General features: G+C 47.7%; 1 protein-coding gene across 1 annotated transcript in view; it reads left to right on the top strand.

Annotated features, from left to right (window-relative positions):
- The window catches only part of LOC149343983 (uncharacterized), a 135,390-nt gene that overhangs the window by 26,457 nt on the left and 87,680 nt on the right, over positions 1 to 21,253 (top strand). Inside the window, exons 4-5 of the mRNA XM_089547118.1 lie at positions 3,399 to 3,457; positions 8,270 to 8,283. Of these exons, the coding sequence (XP_089403244.1) occupies positions 3,399 to 3,457; positions 8,270 to 8,283 (73 nt within the window). The remainder of the gene's footprint in view (positions 1 to 3,398; positions 3,458 to 8,269; positions 8,284 to 21,253) is intronic.

Below are 21,253 nucleotides of genomic sequence, written 5' to 3'. Positions count from 1 at the left end.
GTCGCAGCGCGTCGTTGAGGCCGTCGGATCAGGTCGTCGTCGGTCGGAGCGTCGCGGCGAATCTTCGGGTAGAGGCTCTTGACACGGTCCAGTAGCGGCGGCCCTACCCCCAGAGTACGCAAGTCTTCAGTTTTCCCAATGTGAGGACGCACCTCTGAACTGGCCAGAGAATGACGGGCGGCCAGGCGAAGGGAACCGCCTTGGGGATGGCGATCAGGACTGGCGTCGCTGCGAGGCCGAGGACTGCACATTATCAGCCAGTTACAGCTCGATATCCCGTGGTCTTTCACCGTAGCGCGGTCGAGGTGCGTCAGGTGAAAACCCCCTTAAATCCATTCTGCGATGGGGGCAGTGACTGAGGATGTGGCCGGGCTCCCCGCAGTGGTAACAGAGCGGCCGATTGTTTGGCGTACGCCACACGTGCGCTTTGCTCATGGGGGGCCTGGACTCCTGCGGAACGGAGGGTACTACTGCGGTTCGCTACTGCAGAGATGGCACTGGCACAAAAGCGATGGAGGAATAGGCGTGCATCGCTGGCCGTGGACTATGTAGTGCGTCGCTGTACGTCATGACGGCGGGCGCCAGGTGTGGAGCTGGGGGCGGCTGCACAGCTCGCCGGATTTCGTCACAGACCACGCCCGTTACGGCAGCGACACTGCCCTGCGGAGCTTCAAAGTGAAGTTTCGCCAGTTACCCGCGCACAAGGCTTCTTAAAAGCTCCCGAAGCTCCTCTGCGGGCACCGACTTATGTTTGTACTGGGAAGCGGCTGCTACAGTAGCCTGACGTCCGTAGTGCGCGCCCCGTTCCTGCAGAGAGCACTCCATACCCGTGACCTCCCTTGTAAAGTCGGCCACTGTTCTTGGCGGGTCACGGACCAGTCCGGCAAACAGCTGCCCCTGTACGCCGCGCATTAAGTGGCGCACTTTCTTGGCCTCGGGCATAGCAGGGTCGGCCCGATTGAACAGCCGCGTCATGTTCTCGATGAGCATCGCGACACTCTCCTTCGACTGCTGTGATCTCGAGTGCAGGGTGACCTCGGCCTTCTTTCCTTTCGCTGGTGGTAAATGTCGCTAGCAGCTCTCGACGGTGGTAGAGGAAGCTTCGTGGTTCACGAACCATGTTTTGGCCGAGTCCTGCAGCGCAAAGTAGACGTTGCGCAATTTGCGCTCGCTGTCCCGCTCGCTGAAACCCGCCACTCGGTCAAAGCTGCCAACCAGTCTTCAACGTCCTCGCACCTGTCCCCGTGGAACGGTGGTGGCGACCGGGGTGCGTGGAGGACGAATGGCTGGGCATTCCCGGAATGCTGAGTTGTCTGGCTAGCCACGGTGGATGTCATGGCTCTTACTGCTCATACCGGCGCTGTCAGTTGACCAAACTCCGGTTGTAGGCCTCGCAGACGGCGGCTCGCTTTGTGGACGGGTGTTGAGTCCACGCGTGGAGAACAGGCGTCAAGAGTGTCCTATGAGTCTGAGCACATGGGACGCTACCTAGCTGCTCCATCAAATATGTAACCGACGAACGGTTGAAGAACAAAGCCCATGTTTAATAAGACGATATGGGCGTTCCAGCCAGCAGGGAGCTCGAGCGAGGAAGAAGACAATGTTCGACCACCTCGAATGCCCAAGGCATGGCAAGTTCCAGCTAAAACTGTTCGGCCGTGGTATGGCACCACTGATTGGATCGTACGGTGGCAATATAATAAGAATGAAATATTAGCTGGACTTGGAAAACCAATTGGGAACATTTCTGACGGTAGAAAAAAAGACTGAGAGCAAAAAAATCAAGCCTGCTCAGGGGAGATATCAGATGAGTATATATTGATATCTGTAGTGAAATCTTACGATGTATCAGAAACTGGTGCTCGTAAACTACTTCGTGTTGAAAAATGCTTTTAACCAGTATTGCTGCTTATGAGTGAGGGACACTACAGGTGAAGTTTGGGATGGTTCGTCCATAGGTGGCCGAAGTGCGTGGTCTGGTAGGTGAATATGTAGAGAAACATCAAATTACCACTTAAGTCTGATTTCTTTATATGTGTTCCTTCATGTTAATAATGCCAGCGTTCACGGCGGAGCTGTTGGAAACCATGCTGTCGTATAGTCAAATAAGCTACGGGAGGACGACAGCGTACCATTAGAAGACCAATGGTCTTGCGGAACGGAGCGCTTGAGCAAGACCATAGCAGACATGGTTGCTATGTACTTAGACGCCCAACATGATTTGGCACGTCATCCTGCCTTACGTTGTCTTCGCCTATAGCGCTGTAGTGGAAGAGATCACACAGATGGCACCGTTTAGGCTGACCCATAGCAGGGAAGACACGAGTCGACTCGACGACAAGCTAGCTATCGTCCCGGTGCTACAGAGTACTCCGACGCCACGCAGAATACAAGCCGGGGGTCCACGCATAGATGTGGCTGCCCATGCGCCACCGCAGGCTGAACTAAAAGCTTCTGAGGCACTCCTTCGTACAGTATAAGATCATCTGTTGACTTAGAGAGCTTGACTAGGAAGTGGCCCGCGACGGAGCAACAACATCAAAGAAGCGCCGTGCACGCCCAGAAATTGTAGATGTGCGACGAAGACCTAATTATGCTCTCCAAAGGATTCCGTGTTTACATTATGAGTTATTGTTTCTGCATTCTCAGTGTTTATTTTGGCCCGCATTTCTGCTCAGTGTAAAGCATCCGTCCGATGCTTGTTTAAGAGAGGGGTGATGACGGAGAGCTTTGTGATGTTTATTTGTTCATGCTTACTGCCGCCGGTACGCAGCTTCATTGTTTTTTTTTGTGGTGCAGGATGCAACTAGATTTATCTCGACAGATCGCAGCCAGGTATGAGCCATTCTACGTAGTTCCAGGCTGTTGTGGTAACTTCGCACGCCGCATCTTGAAAGTTCGTTTTCAGCTTTAAATCAAGCACGCCTCAGAGCGGCAGAAATTGACGGCCTCCTTAGACGCTTGTTTCCAGAACCGCCTCCGAATCATTTAGATATTCTTGGGCTCAAGTCAGGTCAATAAAAAAATTCTTTTCGAAGGTCTTTTCGCTTTATTCCTGACCGCAAGACTGCTGTCACCATTACGTGACAATATGAATTTTGTGAGCGCTTTCGTCTGTTAAGAAACAAAAATGTCCCACAAAGTAACGCCAGCGCCAATCCAGCTGAGCGAAAGCTGTCACGGTAAGGCCATGAAAACTCTGAAAATTTCGCAGATTAAAATAGCCACAGGGGTAACATCCTGGTCTCTGGTTTCGGCAGTTGGTGCCTTGTGTTGGGGTTCCTATTGATTTTACTGAATCCCGGGAGACTATGCAAGGGTTTTCAGGGAAGTTCGAGAAAGTCGCGACGAATAGCTTTCATACCGTTCACTTAGTCGTTGCTCTCTCCGCTCCGTAGGTGCCGTTTTCATGGTTGGAACGACGGACAATCCCGACGAGAATGGCGAAGTGCTACAAGCAGGGTAAGCGGCCTTGGCAAAAGAAAGTAATGGCTGTCTAATAGTCGCGTGATGCGTCGATATCTCATTTTACTTCTTTCGAACTAGCAAACACTTTTCTGCGTAGTCCTAGCAGAAAGGGCATGCGGCAGAAATTCTCAGCTACTATAAACAAGAGTGTTAAAGGAAATAACAATGTGAGCACAGCAAAATAAAACTTTATAAAAGGGACACACATCTTCCCCTCCTCAGCTTTGACATGATAAAAACTCATCATGATGCTATGCAGTAAAAATTCAAAATTGGAAGCACATTTCACGGAAAACACTTCTAGTCTAGCGTCGCAAAAGATGCACCTAAAGCTAAATAAATTTGCGCTAGGAAATATGGATTTAGTTCTGCAAACTTGATAGAAAAAACGGCCGGTGTGCAGCTTAAGGAATGCTGCCAAGGTGGGCTTAATGCTATGATATCGATGCCGGAGTTTAACATCGGCTTTCTTGGCGGAACTATAGACTCCCGGAAAGCAGATATTGCAACCGTTTTAATGCGTACGGTCGCATTCAAACCTTTCAGTGGAGTGAAATCATCGGTTGGGTTTTGCTCGTCTGTTTCGGCTGTGATTTACGTAAAGAAGGGTTTCAAGTAGAACAGAAATATGTCTGACTGGTCTCGCGGCTACGAGCTTGACGTCATCGTTCACTTCGTTATCATTAACACGAATTAAATACAGCTGCCAGGCAGTGCCATTTAGCGTAGTCGTCTATCCCGTTCTTTTCAATAGTCACGCGGTCATTCTCTTACTTTCTCATGTCCCGGATGGCGTCAAAGGCTATTTCTGATGAATGAATGGATGCAAGATAGGAACAAAACTTTAGTTTCAGTTAGTTGGTGAATAGACATCGTCAATACAATACGATGCCCTGTGGTAGGCGCTATGGTCCCCGTTTTCTTGCGCCATTGTATTCCATGTACAAGATAGGAGCGCCCCCTTTGAAACGGGGTGGTTGATGTTGCCATCGTGCTCGTCTTTTTCTTTACATCCCTTTAAAGATGCCATTATTCGGTTTATATAGTCTCCATGTTTTAAATACTATTTAATCCTTCACACCGAACTTCTCGTCACCTCTCTGTTTTGAGCTACCAATATTCCAGTCGCTTTTTGCAAACGTCCACCGCAGATTCATTGACATGACCGTTGCTATCTGAACACTCGGGACTCAGGGAGAGTGACTGTTCCTGCATCAACATCCGGGTGGGTGCCGTGACATCCCAGTATAAGATGTGCAATTCTTTCTACTCATTTACCGCACCTTGCACGTGTGTCGTCTACTTTCTTATATTTATTTTCGGATGGATGGACGCATGCATAGGAGCACCCCCCTTGAAACGGGGTGGTGGCAATTGCCACCATGCTCAGCTTTTCTTTCTTTATTTTTGTTCAACTATGTTCTTAATTCTCATTAAGATTCGGCAACTTCTTTCCCTACGGTTTCCTACGCTTCTAACCTTTTGTCACAACTCTGCTTTTAAGCCAGCGATCCTCCTATCGCTTTTTGCGAACATCCACTGCAGATTTATTTACATGACCACTGTTATCTTAAAATCCTTGGGCCTCCGGAAGAGTGACTGTGCCTGCATCGACATCAGGACGGATGCCATCACATTTGAGTGTGAGGTGTTCAATTGTTTCCACAGACCTACCACACACTGCACATGTGTCATCACATTCGTTGATTTTTTTTTTGTAGTTGCGCGTTCTAAGACCTAGATTCAAAGAGTAGGGCACTGCCTCTTGAGTTATCGTAGAAAAATTCTTTCTTGGTCTGCCTTTTCCAGTATCGATATAGTTCTACACTATGTTTATTTTCCATTGAATTCGTCCAATTTTTAACTGCCGCGTTTTTAACCTGTCGTTTAATGCTCTTTCTTTCTCTGTCCTCATGACCGGCATACTTACTGGTTAGTTTTCTAGTTCTTTTCCGCCACGGTGAGTGACCGCTCTTTCTGTATAAGGATTTAAATACCTTAGTGCCCACTTTTTACCTTCCAATTTCCTCAGGCGTTCTTATAGTATATAGTATTTTACTCGTAGCTTCCCGTGCTTCGAACAATGCCCAGCCCATATCTCCTTGTACTGCCTCGCTTGTGGTTTTGCCGTGGGCACCTAGTGCTAATCTTCCAAAAGCTCTGATTTGCGTCTAATCGCGACTTAACTTCTGCCCTTAAACACAGAACCGCATTCCGGAAAGTAAGCCCCGGCACCATTATTAAGGCGGAAGCCTTTAATGTCTCATCGTTGTAAGCAGCAGTTGTCGACAGAAAATGTCACGCTTTTCAATTGGTGTAAACGGTCGTGACGTCACAGTGCGCGAATTTCAAACGGGGCCAATTGTACTTTGGCTAGTAACCATGCAACCAATTGAAGGGATCGTATAGTGATGCTCCAAGTAAGTGGGACTGAGCTTAGTTAATTGCTTAATTACCAATTAGCCTAATTAGCTTTACTAGTCAGGCCATATAAATAAAATAAATAAAACCGATTAAGAAATTGGTCGAGCTCAGGAATCGAACCCCGGTCTTCGGCGTGAGAGACGACCATGCTATCCACTCCGCCATGCCAGCTTTTTTTTCTTTATTGCCACTCCGCCATGCCAGCTCGATGATTTGGAATGAACAAAGGCGCGTCTAGTGAATACGGTGTCTTCACTCGCTCTCATCCTCCTCCATTCCCTTCCGGCGAGGTTTAGGTGTCCACCAAGAAATGAGAAAGAGATACATTTCCTTTCCTCAAAAACCAATTTACCGACGAGCGAGGCGTAGAACCGAATGGGCGATGGCGTTCTATGGACTCCTTGGCAGCGTTGCAAGACGCTGTCGCGTTCCACTCTTAGGGGCGAAGCTTAACATCTTAACCACACATCAGTGACCACACTTTAGGCCAAAAAAGTGCCCCCCTGAATTTTGTGAGACAGTTACTGCGTAATTTCCTTTCCTCAAATACAATTTTCATTTTCTTCATTACGGCTCCTCTTTATCTATCTTCTTTCACTCCCACTTCCTCCCTTCCTCTACGGTGCGGTTCAGGTGTCCACCGAGATGACAGAGAATTACTGCGCCATTTCCTTTCCTCAAAAAGCGTTGCGTTCAAAGGGCCAGGCATCGCGCCGAACGGGTGGTGGCGTTCCGTGGACTCCGTGGCAGCGCTACAACGCGCTGTCGCGTTCCACCCATAAAGGCGAAGCTTAAGCGTCATTAATTAGCAGTTAATTAGTATTCAGGCATTAATCAGTAATTAACCACTGATTAGTGATTTGTCATCACTTAGTAATTAGTACTCAATTATATGTGATGCCACCAGTGCCACAGAAACAGCGAAGGTGGTGCGGAAAACGCTTCCGCCTCTACCCACTTTAGACGGTCAAAGTGCCCCCTGAATTTTTCCTTTCCAAATACCTCTCTGTACTTCATATTTGTTGTACCCCCATAATGGCGTATGCTTCATTATCTCGGCGTCTCTTCGTCCTTTTTCCCTAAGAGACTCTTCATGCTTTTCCATGTATACCTGCCCTTCGTTTAGCCATATCCCGAAGTATTTGTATTCGGCCACTTTGGGTATTTCGTGGCCTTGTTTGTAAGCAACTGATGAGTTGTATCGTTGAAAATCATAACACCTGACTTTATTGCACCAAAACTTAAATGTAGAGCGTCTTCTTCGTCTCCACAACAATTAACTAAAGTTTGTAAATCTTCCTGGCTATCTGCTAACAGTACAATATCGTCCGCATACATTAAACCCGGGGCCCGCTGCTCAACTATCTTTCCGCCTAATCTGTACGACAGATTATAACCTAGATTACTTTCTTGTAGCCTCCTTTCCATATTAATCACATAAAACCTGAACAGCAGCAGTGATAGAGGACAGCCTTGCCTTAATCCTTTGTGCACCCCCACAGTTGTGGTACTTTTTATTCCTTCCCATGTAATCTCAACTTTATTATCTCGGTAGATTTCCTGTAGAAAAACAATTACCTCAAGACCTATATCTACATCTTTTAACATGTTCCACAGGAGTTCCCTGTTCACGTTATTGTATGCACCGCTTATGTCCAGAAAGGCTAAATACAGAGGTCTCTTTTCCGCCATAGCTATTTCTATGCATTGGGTAAGCACGAACAGGCTATCGTCTAAGCGCCTACCCTTCTGAACCCAGTCTGACGTTCTCCCAGTATCCTATTACCTTCTACCCATGACTGCATTTTTAATTTCACCGCCTGCATTTCCAGCCTGTATGCAACAGGTGCTATCGTAATCGAGGATATTATGTTCATCTTATCTCCTTTCCCTTTATTAATCAAATTCATTTTACTCTGTTTCGAGCTGTGCGGAATTTGCTTATTTGTTATGACTGTCTCCAATGCTTTTATCAGCGTTTCCTTGCTTCTTGGGCCAAGTTCATTAATCAGCTTACTTCGAATTTCGTCTGCCCCTGCCGATATGGTTTTAGCAATATTTGCTTCCGCTTTTTTCCAGTTAAGACTAGTTAGTTCGAAGCTGTTCTCTATTGTGCTGGCCTGTGTTGCTCCCTCACTTGGGGAGATTACCCTATTGTCGTTGCTAAAAGACGCAGCCATAACTGACGTAATGTAGTTCACAGCATCGTCTCGCTCTAAACATTTTTCCTCAGCATCTTTAATCTGTTCCTGCTTTCTTTGATTTGTTTTTCCAGACCAGCTTATATGGTTCCATAATTTTGTTGGCCCCCTTTATTTGCATCGCGAACTTCAGCTAGCCATTGATCACATGAGTGCTTTATTTTAGCCTGGACGAGGACCTGAACTTGCTGTTTCTTTGGTCGATAACATTCCCATTTTTCGCTTATTTCCTCTTCAGATAACTGCGCCCTGTTTGCTTCTCTGTGTTATCTTGAAGCCTCCCGTCGTTGTTCGGTTGCCTCATTAATTTCCATATTCCACCAGCTTCGTGGCTTCCTCTTTCCTCTCCAGCGGTTTACTCCTTTCACTTGTTTCATTTTTGTAGCGATGAGCAGTTCTAACTGATTATAATCCCACTTTTCCATGGGGCGTTTCTCGATTACTTCCTCTATGTCGGCTGCTATTAGTGCTACTTGTTGGTCGTTTAATTTTGCGTTGTCTTTTTGAGTTCGCTGCATTTCTCCTTTGACTAGGGCTCCCAACTGTAGTCTAATACGTTTATGATCACTTCCTAAGCTGCACTTCCCCTCTTCGTCTATTTCCTTTATTGCGAGCTCTCTATATATGCCCTGCGGCATTAGACTGTAGTCACTGGTTGTCGGCCTGTTCCGGGATTTCCGCGTGATTTGTCCCTCACATTTAGTTTCTCTATTAACAATAACTAGGTTGTGCCGCTCACAGAAGTCTAGCTTAACTTCCCGTTAGAATCTGTGTATCCATCCAGATCCTCGATGCGGCCATTCATGTCTCCAAGCAGAATGATATCGGCACCGTCTCCAAACTTCTTTATATCTTCATTGAGGCACTTGACTAGATCCTTGTTTTCTGGTCTGCGTTTGTCCCCGGTCCCTAAATAAACTACCCCTAGCCATGCCCTTTTACCAGCAATAGTACCTGATACCCAGACATGTTCTTTGATTTTATTTGTCACTTTCTTCCTAGATGTATCAGCATACCTTCTCGTCCTCCTTTCTTCTCCGTTGTTGTTCTGGTGCACCCTTCCCAGACATAGCCATCGATTAAAGGTGGATCTTTTAGATTCCTCCGATCTGTCTCGCATAGAGCGTACACATGTACTTCTTCGTCCTTTAACTGCTGTTGTATTTGTAGGCATTTCGCTCTCGTTCTACCCACTTGCATGTTTCTGTGACTTATCCGGGCGTTAAATTTCTTGTTCGTAGTTTTCTTTCTGGGACTCCTAGTAGCCATTTTGTTGGGCTTAGCCGCCGTTGTTACATTTACTACTTCGCTTCTACCTACCCCTACGCACTTAGCCACCGTCGACCCCCTAAAAAAAGCTACCGCTGGGCCTCCCAGGCGCCAGCCTATCTCTTCTCCTACCCTTCCACTAAAATGCTTGCAATCTCGCCTAAAACCTCTGCCCAAGCCAGCTCTGTGCACTTCCTTGTTTATGTCTACCCCCTCAAAGCCTTTCTCGAGGCTTAATGTCCGTATCTCTCGATTAAGATTGACAACATCGTTAGCAACCTTTCCATTCCTTCCTTGTACCTCCGGCACTGTGCACACCACGATCTGCGCTTGCTCTGCTATCGCCCTTATACCGTCAACTCCCTCAGCTAATCTTTTCACTACTTGTGCGGCGTCATCATTCAGGACATCATTTAGCCCCGCCGCTACCCGCCGCTATCGATCAAGTTCTTCATTTCTTGACTGCAGCTATCTCCGATAGTGACAATATTGGACTCTTGGTGCCTGTCGAGAGAAGGCAAATGGAAGTCCCCAGAAATTACTAACGTATCTGTCTGTAGTGTTTCGAGTGCATCTGTAAGATCCAACAGTGATTTCACTGAACAACCCGGTGGTGGTTAAAAACTGCATATAGTCAACACTACCATTAGCCAGCATTAACGGGCAAAACACCGCCTCACATGCGACTGCATCAATATTGACCGAGCGTGAAGAAACACCGTTATCTACTAAAATAAACACACCGCTTCCATGTGCATTCCTGACCTTCCTATAAGCGTTGAAGCCAGCCGGAAATACTTCGTCGTCAGCAATGTCTTTATCTAATCATGATTCTGTCCCTACGATAACATTTGGCTTGACTGCTTCTATGAAAGCAGAGAAATCATCCACCTTGTTCTTAATACTTCGGCAGTTGACTAAAAGGAAGCAAAGACGTACAGCCTTTGTCAAAAGTTTGGAGCCCAGGAGGTTTGCTTCTGAAGCCCACTGTCTGGTTCGTAATGCATCTCCAGCGCTCCAAATTTGCTGAAGGTAAGAAGATTTCTGGTCCTGCCTCCTCCAATGGGTAGGACTACCACGAATGTTACAGGAGTCCTACTGCAGGGCTTAGAGGTAAACCCCCTGGGCTCTAAACTTTTGACAAAGACTGTACATCGGTTGTCCGAGATGGTCACGCCAGCAGCACAACTTGGTCTGCATCACAGTCAAACACGTACGTTTGTCCGTTCATGATCAGGATGTCTTATCGGAGGCTCACTTTATCGCCTTCGCTATTCTGTGACTTTGCATATTCCAATAAGAACTTTCGTTTCGTCCTCACGGCTTTGAAAAAATCCTCCGAAATGCTTATGTCACTCCCTTTTAACTTCTTCGCGCTACTTAGAATCTGTTGCCTTTCTCTGAACAAGGTAAACTTAGCAATCAAAGGATGTGTTTTTCCAGACTGAAACTTGCCAATTCTGTGTGCCCTCTCCAGAGAAACTGACTGGATTCCCAGTTTTTCCTGACAAATATCTTGGATGTGGCGTTCAGATTCTCCGCTAGACTCGATAGCCTGGTTGTCTTTCGCTCCGTAAAAGAGAAGATTGCAGCATCTACTGCGGTTCTCGAGGTCGTCTATTTTTGACAGCAGTGACTGCAGTACCTGCTGCGGTCGTTTGTTTTCCTCTTTGCATTCTGAAATTCTAGCTTGTAAATCTTGAAGGCTGTGAAGTTTTGACTCTAAAGACTGAGTTATGGAGGCAAGGTCGCTTATGATGAGCGTCTGCGTAGTCTGTGCTTCCTCGATAGCTGTAAGCTTCGCCGTAATTATATTTTGACCTTCCAGAAGCTGAGCACGTGTCTTCTCAAATGAGGGTCCTGGGTTAAGCTGAGGGCACTAGTTTGTTGCACTCGAGGAGCAAGCTGCTTTTTAGCTAGCTCGCAGCGACCAGAAAGCGTGCCGCAGACCTTGCGCAGCTGCTCGCTGAAAGTGGGCCTGTCGGAGGTGGTGCCCTCGTGATTCAAGAAACACGTTTTTGCGACGTCAGTCAAGTAGAACACAATATTAAGCAACTAGTGGCAGTCATCCCAGCGGTTAAATGCGCTGACGCGGTCGTAATTATCAAGCCAGTCCTGGACATGTTCTCCACGAAGTACGGCAAAGACCTGCGGTTCGCATTAGCGGCTACTGACTGTCCAGGGCGCGGTAGCCGCAGCATGGGCAGAGACGTCTTGGGTGGTCGGGTACTGTAGCCCTCATCCATACTTGAGGACCATGTATGCAAACGAAGGAGGGAACGGAGCTCCAGGGAGGACAGTAGAGTGGTTGAATGCAAGAGGTTGGAAACAGGAAGGACACCTCCGCCACGCGTGAGCTGCCACTTGAATGAACGTATTTATTCAAGGACTGCCTGTCTCTAAGTGCGCGATATTCCGGAAAAATGCGAGCGATGGCGATGGTGAGTATATAGAGGTGAAATCGGTAGAAGGTCCCCCAACGCGCTCACAATATATTTGATTTATTTTGAGGCGACGTTTCGGACAGCGCCTGCTTCTTAACCAGTCTTCGGAAAAGACAGGCTCTGTTCGCACAGTCAACTCAATATAAATCTCTTCCTGAATGAAGCGTACCTCAACCTGCCGTTTCACTTCTAACAACTAAGTTCGTTTAACTGTCTATGCTGATATATATATATATATATATATATATATATATATATATATATATATATATATATATATATATATATATATATATATATATTGTAACGTGCTTCCATAGAACCTCGACGGAAGAAGCAGAAGATGAAGGACGAGCAGAGAGAAAGGAAGAGAAAGAGCTGAAGGACGCTGGTAGGCTTCCTGCTTCCATCCTGCTCCGACCGATCCCCTCTGTGAATAACCCCCCGTGCGTGCTAAGCACGTAACAGCTTGGTGAGAGGTGCCGGGTATCGACCACGGAGCATTCCATCTACCGAAGGAGCCGTAGACTCGCAGGCTTCCCACCACTGCCATCGGACATGCCTGGAGACGACAATGCCGAGCAACCCGGGACATCCACAGCGAACAACTGGCCACATTACCGAGAGCCCCGCACATTTTTTGGAAAACCTGAAGAGGACGTTGACGAGTGGCTGAAACACTACGAGCGGGTGAGCAAATACAATCGCTGGAACGCTGCTACCAAACTGGCTAACGTGGTGTTTTTCCTTGCCGCCACTGCCCTTGACTGGTTCGACAATCATGAGGATACACTGAGTTCATGGGCAACCTTTACGACCGAAATCAAGAAAAATTTTGGGGATGAATCGGCAACAAAGAAGCGTGCTGAACAGACATTGCTTCACCGCGCGCAAGTACCCGGAGAAACTTGCACGGCATACATCGAAGCCATCTTAAAGTTATGCAAGCTAGTTAACTCCAGTATGCTTGAAGAAGACAAAGTCGGCCACCTTCTAAAAGGAATTGCGGAAGATGTTTACAATTTCCTGATTAGTAAAGAGAGCCTGAGCACCACCGCTGACGTTATAAAACATTGCAGAACATTTGAAGCTCTTAAGCTGCGTCGAATTACCCCTAAATTCGGAAGATTGGCCAATGTCACCTCGATAGCCAGTGTTGAAGCCTGTCCTCCAAATTCTATGGCTGAAATGATTCGAGAGATTGTGCGCGAGGAATTGTCCAGATCCCGGGACACCTTCTGCCGCACAGAATATCTGCGGCACAGTTCTGCACCGGAGGAAGATGTTGCCGCCCTGTCGACTCCGTGGGCTCAACCTAACGGCACTTTGCCCAAGGACGATCGGAACATTGCCCAACGTTATGGCCACCAGCCGGCGGAAAGGAGGCCCACCTACCCAGAAGACGTTGTTCGTCAGCAGCGAGATCCTGGCTCCAGCCAACGTCGCGACTTTGTTCGCCAGGACTTTTATGGCGGTCGCTGGCGCTCTCAACCTTTGTGCTACCGGTGTGGCATTGCAGGGCATATCGCTAGATATTGCCGCCGTCGTTTCCCGACTTCTCAAGACTGCCAACCCCCAGCGCCTACTTACGGACAAGTGCACACCGCGCAGCAGCGACCCTCAACGTCCGCTTGGGACCCATACCGTCCGAGCACTTTGCGGAGTTCATCACCTGCATCTGACCGCAGTGTGACGCCGCCACCTCAGCGCCAACGGCGGTCACCTTCTCCTCGACGTCGTGCATCCCCTCCGCCTCCGGGAAACTAGGAGGCGCGGCCAATGGAGGTGAGGCCGCCGGCGAGTCGATGACGTCCAATATACCTCTGCCCGTGTTTATGTTGAAGAACAAGCTGGAAGTGTTTATTGATGGTGTGAAAACAATGGCTCTTGTGGACACTGGTGCTACCGTATCCGTTATGAGTTTGAGTTTTAAGAACCGTTTAGGTAGGAAAGTTATGTTTAGTGGTGACCGTGCAGCGTTATTTCGTGGTGTCGGTGGTGAACCTTTGGTTCCACTTGGTGTGTGTGCTTCGGATGTTGTTATTGGTGGTCTAACGTTTAGAACAGAATTCGCAGTGCTACCACGGTCAACGCATGATGTGATTCTTGGAATTGATTTTCTGCAAGAGTGTGGTGCAACTTTAGACTGTCGTACGGGAGAAATTGCTTTGAATTCTTCACTACTTTCAGCTCTTGTGGATAACTCGACACCGGATTTTGGAGCATTTGCGGTGGAACAAGACACTATTGTACCAGCTTTCTCCGCAGCATTCGTGCGGGTTTCCTCTATTCACAATCAGTGCGAATCTTTTGAAGCTGTGGTAGAGCCTACGACACTGGCCTGCTCTAAGAAGAGTATCGTCGTGCCTCGTTGCGTCGTTCCCGTGGTGAGAGGCCGTACTGAGCTGTGGACAGTGAACCACTCTGAAGAGCCAGCTGTGTTGCCCCGGGGCCTCAAACTCGCCCGTTTCGAGGAAGGTGTGTCAGGTTCCGTCGCGACGTTAACCAACTCTGTCAGTGAGCAGCACGTGAAAAGAGATATGGAGACCCAAGTTAAGGCTATGATTAATCAGGCTCTTCCCACAACCGAGCGTCGCACTCTAGTGGAACTCCTTCTGAAGCACGTGTTCGTGTTCGACTTTGCCAAAGACGATTCTACACCACCGCCTACCAGTCGTATTCATCACACGATCAACACCGGCTCCGCACCTCCTATACGCCAGAAGCCCTATCGAGTCTCAGCCACTGAACGTAAGTTAATAGATGACCAAGTTCAAGAGATGCTAAAGCGAGGCATAATTCGAGAGTCTTCAAGTCCTTGGGCAGCTCCAGTTATCCTTGTTAAGAAAAAAGATGGCACATGGAGGTTCTGTGTTGACTACCGTCGCTTAAATACGGCCACGAAGAAGGACGTCTACCCGCTTCCACGTATAGATGACGCAATTGATTGTCTGCACTCCGCTTCATACTTTTCTTCTATTGATTTGAGATCCGGCTACTGGCAAATCCCCATGCACGCTGCAGATAGGGAAAAAACGGCATTCATAACACCAGACGGACTTTACGAGTTTAACGTTATGCCTTTCGGATTATGTAACGCACCTGCAACATTCGAGCGGTTCATGGATACAATCCTGCGTGGCCTTAAGTGGCAAATTTGTTTATGTTATTTGGACGACGTTGTAATTTTTGGCAAAACGTTTAGTGAGCACAACAGCCGCCTGGATATTGTGCTTGATTGCATGGAACGAGCTGGCCTTATCCTCAATTCCAAGAAATGTCATTTTGGGAACCGTGAAACAATTGTTCTTGGTCATTTAGTTGATAAAGAAGGTGTTCGACCAGATCCAAAGAAAATTGAAGCTGTCAAAAGTTTTACGGTGCCTCAATCAGTGAAAGAGCTGCAGAGTTTTTTAGGACTCTGCTCGTACTTTCGACGCTTTATAGCTAGGTTTGCGGACATCGCTTACCCACTGACGTGTTTGCTGCATAAAGATGCACCGTTCAATTGGACCAGCGAATGTGACGCAGCTTTCCGACATCTGAAATTTCTTTTGACCTCGGGCCCCATCCTACGCCACTTCTGCCCATCTGCACCAATTGAAGTGCACACTGATGCAAGTGGTATCGGTATCGGCGCTGTACTTATACAACGCCATGGTCACGATCAGCACGTGGTAGCATATGCCAGCCGGTCATTGAGTAAGAGCGAAAGAAATTACACGGTTACTGAGCAAGAATGTCTCGCCGTTGTTTTCGCTGTACAGCGCTTCCGCTCCTATCTGTACGGGAATGCTTTCACCGTCGTGACCGACCACCACTCGCTTTGCTGGCTAGTGAGTCTTCGTGACCCCTGTGGCCGGCTTGCTCGATGGGCTTTGCGCCTACAAGAATTTAATTTCACTGTGATGCATAAAAGCGGCCGTAAACACTCAGATGCCGATTGTCTTTCCCGTTTGCCGCTTCAAACGACTGATGACGACGCAGACAACTTTGATGAATACTTGGCGTCACTTTCACAAGCCTTCCCCGATCTTCAAGTTTTCCGAACTGAGCAACGCAAAGACCAAACATTAACCTCTTTGTTTGATGCCGCTCAAGATTCTGTAAAGAATACTTTTTGCATTCGCGACGGTTTGCTTTATAAGAAGAATTTCGCTTCTGGAGGAGCACGCATGCTTCTTGTCGTACCCGAAAACCTACGCATCACAGTTCTTGAAATGATGCACGACGACGCCACGTCTGGGCACTTGGGAGTGACACGCACACTCCACCGCACACAGCAACGATTTTACTGGCCTAACATGCGTTCAACCATCCAGCACTATGTAGCCAGCTGTGTGCAATGCCAGCGCTTTAAGCTGCCGACTTCAAGTCCACCTGGCAAACTGCGGCCAATCACACCTCCAACAGCCCCGTTTGAGCAAGTTGGCATTGACCTCCTTGGACCTTTCCCACGGTCCTCGAAAGGAAATCGATGGATTCTTGTGTGCGTAGACCACTTAACCCGTTATTGTGAGACAGCCGCGATACCAGCTGCTACTGCGTCTGAAGTATCTAACTTCTTACTTCGTTTCGTCATTCTTCGGCACGGCCCTCCTGCAGTTCTCATTAGCGACCGTGGACGCCAATTTACAGCGGACGTTGTTGAAGAACTTCTCCGCCTCAGCAGCTGCAGTTTTCGCCACTCCACGCCATATCATCCCCAAACGAACGGTGTGGTAGAACGCACTAATCGGACGCTCACCACCATGCTTGCTATGTACGTCGCTGCAGATCATAAAGACTGGGATGGCGTCCTCGCGTTCGTTACTCATGCATACAACACAGCGCAACATGAGACAACTGGCTACAGCCCCTTTTACCTACTCTATGCTCGCTCGCCTCGCTGTGGCCTTGACACCATTCTACCATTTTTCATCCACGACGAACCTTCTCTTGCGACCACACTCTGCAGAGCTGAAGAAGCTCGCCAGCTTGCCCGCGTTCGAATTTTATCTTCGCAAGAGCGTTCCAAGAACCGCTACGACGTCCAACACCAAGAAGTTTGTTATGTTCCTGGTGACATTGTGTGGTTGTGAACCCCTCTACGCAAGCGTGGTCTGTGTCAGAAACTGCTATCCCACTACACTGGACCGTTTGTTGTGTTGGAGTGCATTAGTGACGTTAATTACGTTATATCGCGACTAACTGCTAGTGGTCGACGGTCACGCCAGTCTCAGGTGGTGCATGTAGCCCGCCTCAAGCGATTCCATCCCAGACGGTCTATTTAACTCGCCCGACGGGCTTCGTCTGCGAGGAGGGAAATGTAACGTGCTTCCATAGAACCTCGACGGAAGAAGCAGAAGATGAAGGACGAGCAGAGAGAAAGGAAGAGAAAGAGCTGAAGGACGCTGGTAGGCTTCCTGCTTCCATCCTGCTCCGACCGATCCCCTCTGTGAATAACCCCCCGTGCGTGCTAAGCACGTAACAATATATATATAAATATATATATATATATATATATATATATATATATATATATATATATATATATATATATATATATATATATATATATATATATATATATATATATATATATGCGTGTGCCGCCGCGGTGGCTCAGTGGCTATGTTGCTCGGCTGCTGACCCAAAAGACGCGGGTTCGATCCCGGCCGCGGCGGCTAGAATTTCTTTGGAGGAGAAATTCTAGAGACCCGTGTACTGTGCGCTGTCAGTGCACGTTAAAGAACCCCAGGTGGTCGAAATTTCCGGAGCCCTTCACTACGGCGTCTCTCATAGCCTTAGTCGCTTTGGGACGTTAAACCCCATAAAACCAACCAACCAATACATATGCGTGTGTGTGAGAAACAAGACAACAGCCACAGAAACCAAGGAGCATAGGGGATTTTTTTAAATTGCGGTGTTGATCAAATAATCGCCTGAATGCAATTAAAGGTGGGCGAATAAAATTATTGAACCATATAAGCTGTCCTGATAAAAAGATATAAAACGAGAATGGATTCAAGATGCTGAGGAAAAATGTTTACAAAGGGACGACGGTTTGAAATATATGTCAGATACAGCTGAGCCATTTGTGAGTGAATATAGGGTAATCTCTCGAAATAGAGACGTGACAGAGGAGAGAATAATGTAACGGACCTTGAATGTGACTAACTTTAACTGAAAAAGGGGAAGGGAATTATTCACAAATGCACGGACAGAAGGAATCCCAATTATTCTGATTAATGAACTTGCTCCAAGCAGCAGCCAAGCGCTATTACAAGCACTGGAAACACTCATTACGAATTAGCTAATTCCGGACAGCTGATCAGCGAGCAGAATGAATTTGATTTACAGACAAAGGAGACAGGACGAACACAAAATATTTCAGACCTTTTGCGATTACATCTTTTACGTATAAGCTGGGAATGCGGGTGGTGAAATTAAAAATGCACACAAGCTTAGAAAATAATAACACACTTGAAGAACTCCAAAATGAGTTGTAGAACGGTGGGCGCTAAGATGATAGATAACCTGTACTTGCTTACCTGATGCACAGAAATAGTTATGGGGAGACATGCTTAAGCATTTAGCGTTCCTGCAAACAAGCGGTGTGTATGACAACGTCAATAGGGACTTCTTGCGGAACATACTCAAAGATGAATGTGTCGGATCATGAGATAAGGTATTTCCAAAGGAAATATATAGAGACAATAAAAGTGAAATTGCTGGGAAGGAATAAGAATGCCAACTCTCGCTGTAAGCGAACGAGTAAGGCAGAGTTGTAATTCATGACTTATGAGATACGTGTAAATATGGAATTAAAGGCTACAAGAAAGTAAGGTTAGAATCTGTCATAGAGATTAAATGCTGCGGTCACAGACCAGCGGCACTCCGGTTTATTGTATGCTACGGCTATTGTGATGTTAGCTGATAGCCAGGTAGTTCTGCAGGCTCTCGCTGATTCCAATGCAAACGAAGGAGACGCTCTCGGTTTGAAGTCCAGCGCACCTAGCTCATGTCTGGTAATTATCAACGTTTCCACTGAGCTGGTATTTGCAATTAAAGGTCATGAGATACCAAGACTGGCAGATTACAAATATCTGGTGGTGAGATACGGGGATCGCAGCTGGCAAAAGACAGAGATAATTGTAGAGACATGGAAGAGGCCTTTGCATTGCAGTGCGCGTAGTCAGGCTGATGAAGATAATGACGCGGGTATGGGTAAACAAAGTACTAAATATATGAAAAAGCACGTTGAGGCGAAAGGGCGAACCCTATGAACCATAGGGAACTTTGGTGGTGCAAGAAGGATGAAGTACTGCGAGGTATTTGGAAAGGAATAATGGTGCCAGGGAATAAATACCCTTGGAAATGTGGACTTGTGCCCACGGGCAGAAAGCGCGAAAAGACAAAAAGAAATTGAACAAAAAACGACACATGTGCAGTTTATTGAAAATCTGTAGAAATAATTCAGCACCTTATAGTAGAATGTGCAAGTATCCATCCGAATGTCTTTTAAGGCTTCGTCGCTCCTTGATGCCCTGGGATTCAGGTATAACAAAGGTAAAGTGGTTGAATTTGCAGTAGTAGTTAGAAAACAGCGTTTGGCAGGTTACCGGCTGAAAAGCAGAGCGGTGACGTAAGGTTGCAAGCCTGGGATCAAAAATTAAATTGTAGCTAAAATGGCGATTTTCAGGTAGTTCCTTGTATTGCACCAGCTGCTAAAACAAATATCAGTGAGAAAAGGCGAACGACGTTAAAATTGCCACCACCGCGCTTAAATGTGGAAGCTCCACAATTCCATGCATCCATCTTTCATTATCGTTATCACCATCCATCCATCCATCCATCCGTCCGTCCGTCCGTCCGTCCGTCCGTCCGTCCGTAGTGGTTTGAGCGCCCGTCTCGGCTGCGGGAGGTGGGTGGTTCGAAACCAACCCACCGCCGGGCACCCACCGGTCAAAAGGGTACAAGCGTCCCCCGGCCTGGCGCTCGGCTTCCTTCAGGGGTGTACGTTTGGGAGAAGTGAAAAGGGCCACAAATTGGGCTTATACCGCACGAGGCGGACTTATGGTTGCTTGGCGGGGGAACTTATCACTCATCCGCCAAGGCAACTGTTTGGTCTAAGACCCTTTTCCCAAGCATTTCACCCTAGAAGAGCCGAGCACCAGGCCAGGGGAAATCTTGTACCCATTAAAGAAACCGGTGGGTACCCGGCGGCACTGGGAATCGAACCCAGCACCTCCCGAATGCGAGGCGGATGCTCTACCACAAGGCCACGCTTCGGTCCCGTCCGTCCGTCCGTCTTCTTTCCCTCGAACGGTGCTCGGCGCTGTCAGATGCGCCGGCACGGAGTGGCTGAGTTGCTGTGGGGCCTCGTCGGTAACTGGACCCAAGCCGGGCGCCTATGGAAGCTGCCTCGCATAAACAGTGCAGGTTGCGTAGGTGCCACTGTGCAAAGCGTGAATTTTTGCAAAGCAAGCGACACGTATGGCACTGTGCAAAATGCGACGAGGTAGGATACACGCGTCGTTCTACCTAAACGTGGAGCACTTCAAGTTCTTAGTGCCCGTGATGTAGGCACCATCGCGCAAAGAGTGTTATACCGTGAATAATGCGACATATAATCCGTTACGAGCACAATGGAGCAGCGCGACAGATAAGCGCTCATGCCCAGTCATGAAAGATACATGCCTCCTGCGGGGCAGATAGAAAGTGAGAATTTCCCCAACAGCTTTCTTGGGGAGCGCTTCTATAAAGGGAAAAAAAGTGCACAAAGTGGGAATGGCTCTGGCTGTTTTTCGAAGAAACGGCCTAAATGAAAGCTGGACATTGCTCCTGGCTCGCAAATAAAAGTAGAAAACAAGGACGCCATGCTTATACCATACCGATTCATCGAGCAGATGAATCTTAGTCGATAAAAGGCGCCACGAAGAAGCATAAGCTTGATAGTTTTTCTCCTGAACACAGCCGCACGGCAGTGCGAGAAAGTGGCGTGTGTGCTTGTTTGGAACTGTTGCACACTATACTGATGCAGTTGCGATTGGAAAAGCTCGAGTACAATTCTCTCATTTGTTGTTTTAGACCGACAGCATAATAGACGCACTGCTCCTTATCCGGGTATTTTAGTTTTAGAGCAAACGGTTTCATTCAAAGCAAAGGCTAAGATAGGAGGCGGCTCAGCCAGCCACCTCCACTTCCGTTGAGAAACACCTACCAACCTCAGCCTGTCAGAACTGCTGTATGCCACCCACATGCACTCTCCAGAAGCCCACGCCACAGGCAAATAAAAATTATTCCACCCCCCCCCCGTCACCCTCCCTTCACCCCTCTATCAATAGAACTGCTCACCCATCTACCTGCACCAACCTCCGCACACGGGCACCAACCTCCATGTTGAAGGTGGCGGAAGCAGAGTAATTACACACTGGAGGTTTTTATTTTGTTTTACAATTCAGC

This window comes from Amblyomma mixtum, chromosome 5, assembly GCF_055824585.1.
Source record: "Amblyomma mixtum isolate Tamu chromosome 5, ASM5582458v1, whole genome shotgun sequence".
NCBI lineage: Eukaryota > Metazoa > Arthropoda > Arachnida > Ixodida > Ixodidae > Amblyomma > Amblyomma mixtum.
The sequence above is the reverse complement of the archived record's forward strand: the minus strand, read 5'-3'. Positions and strand labels throughout refer to the sequence as shown.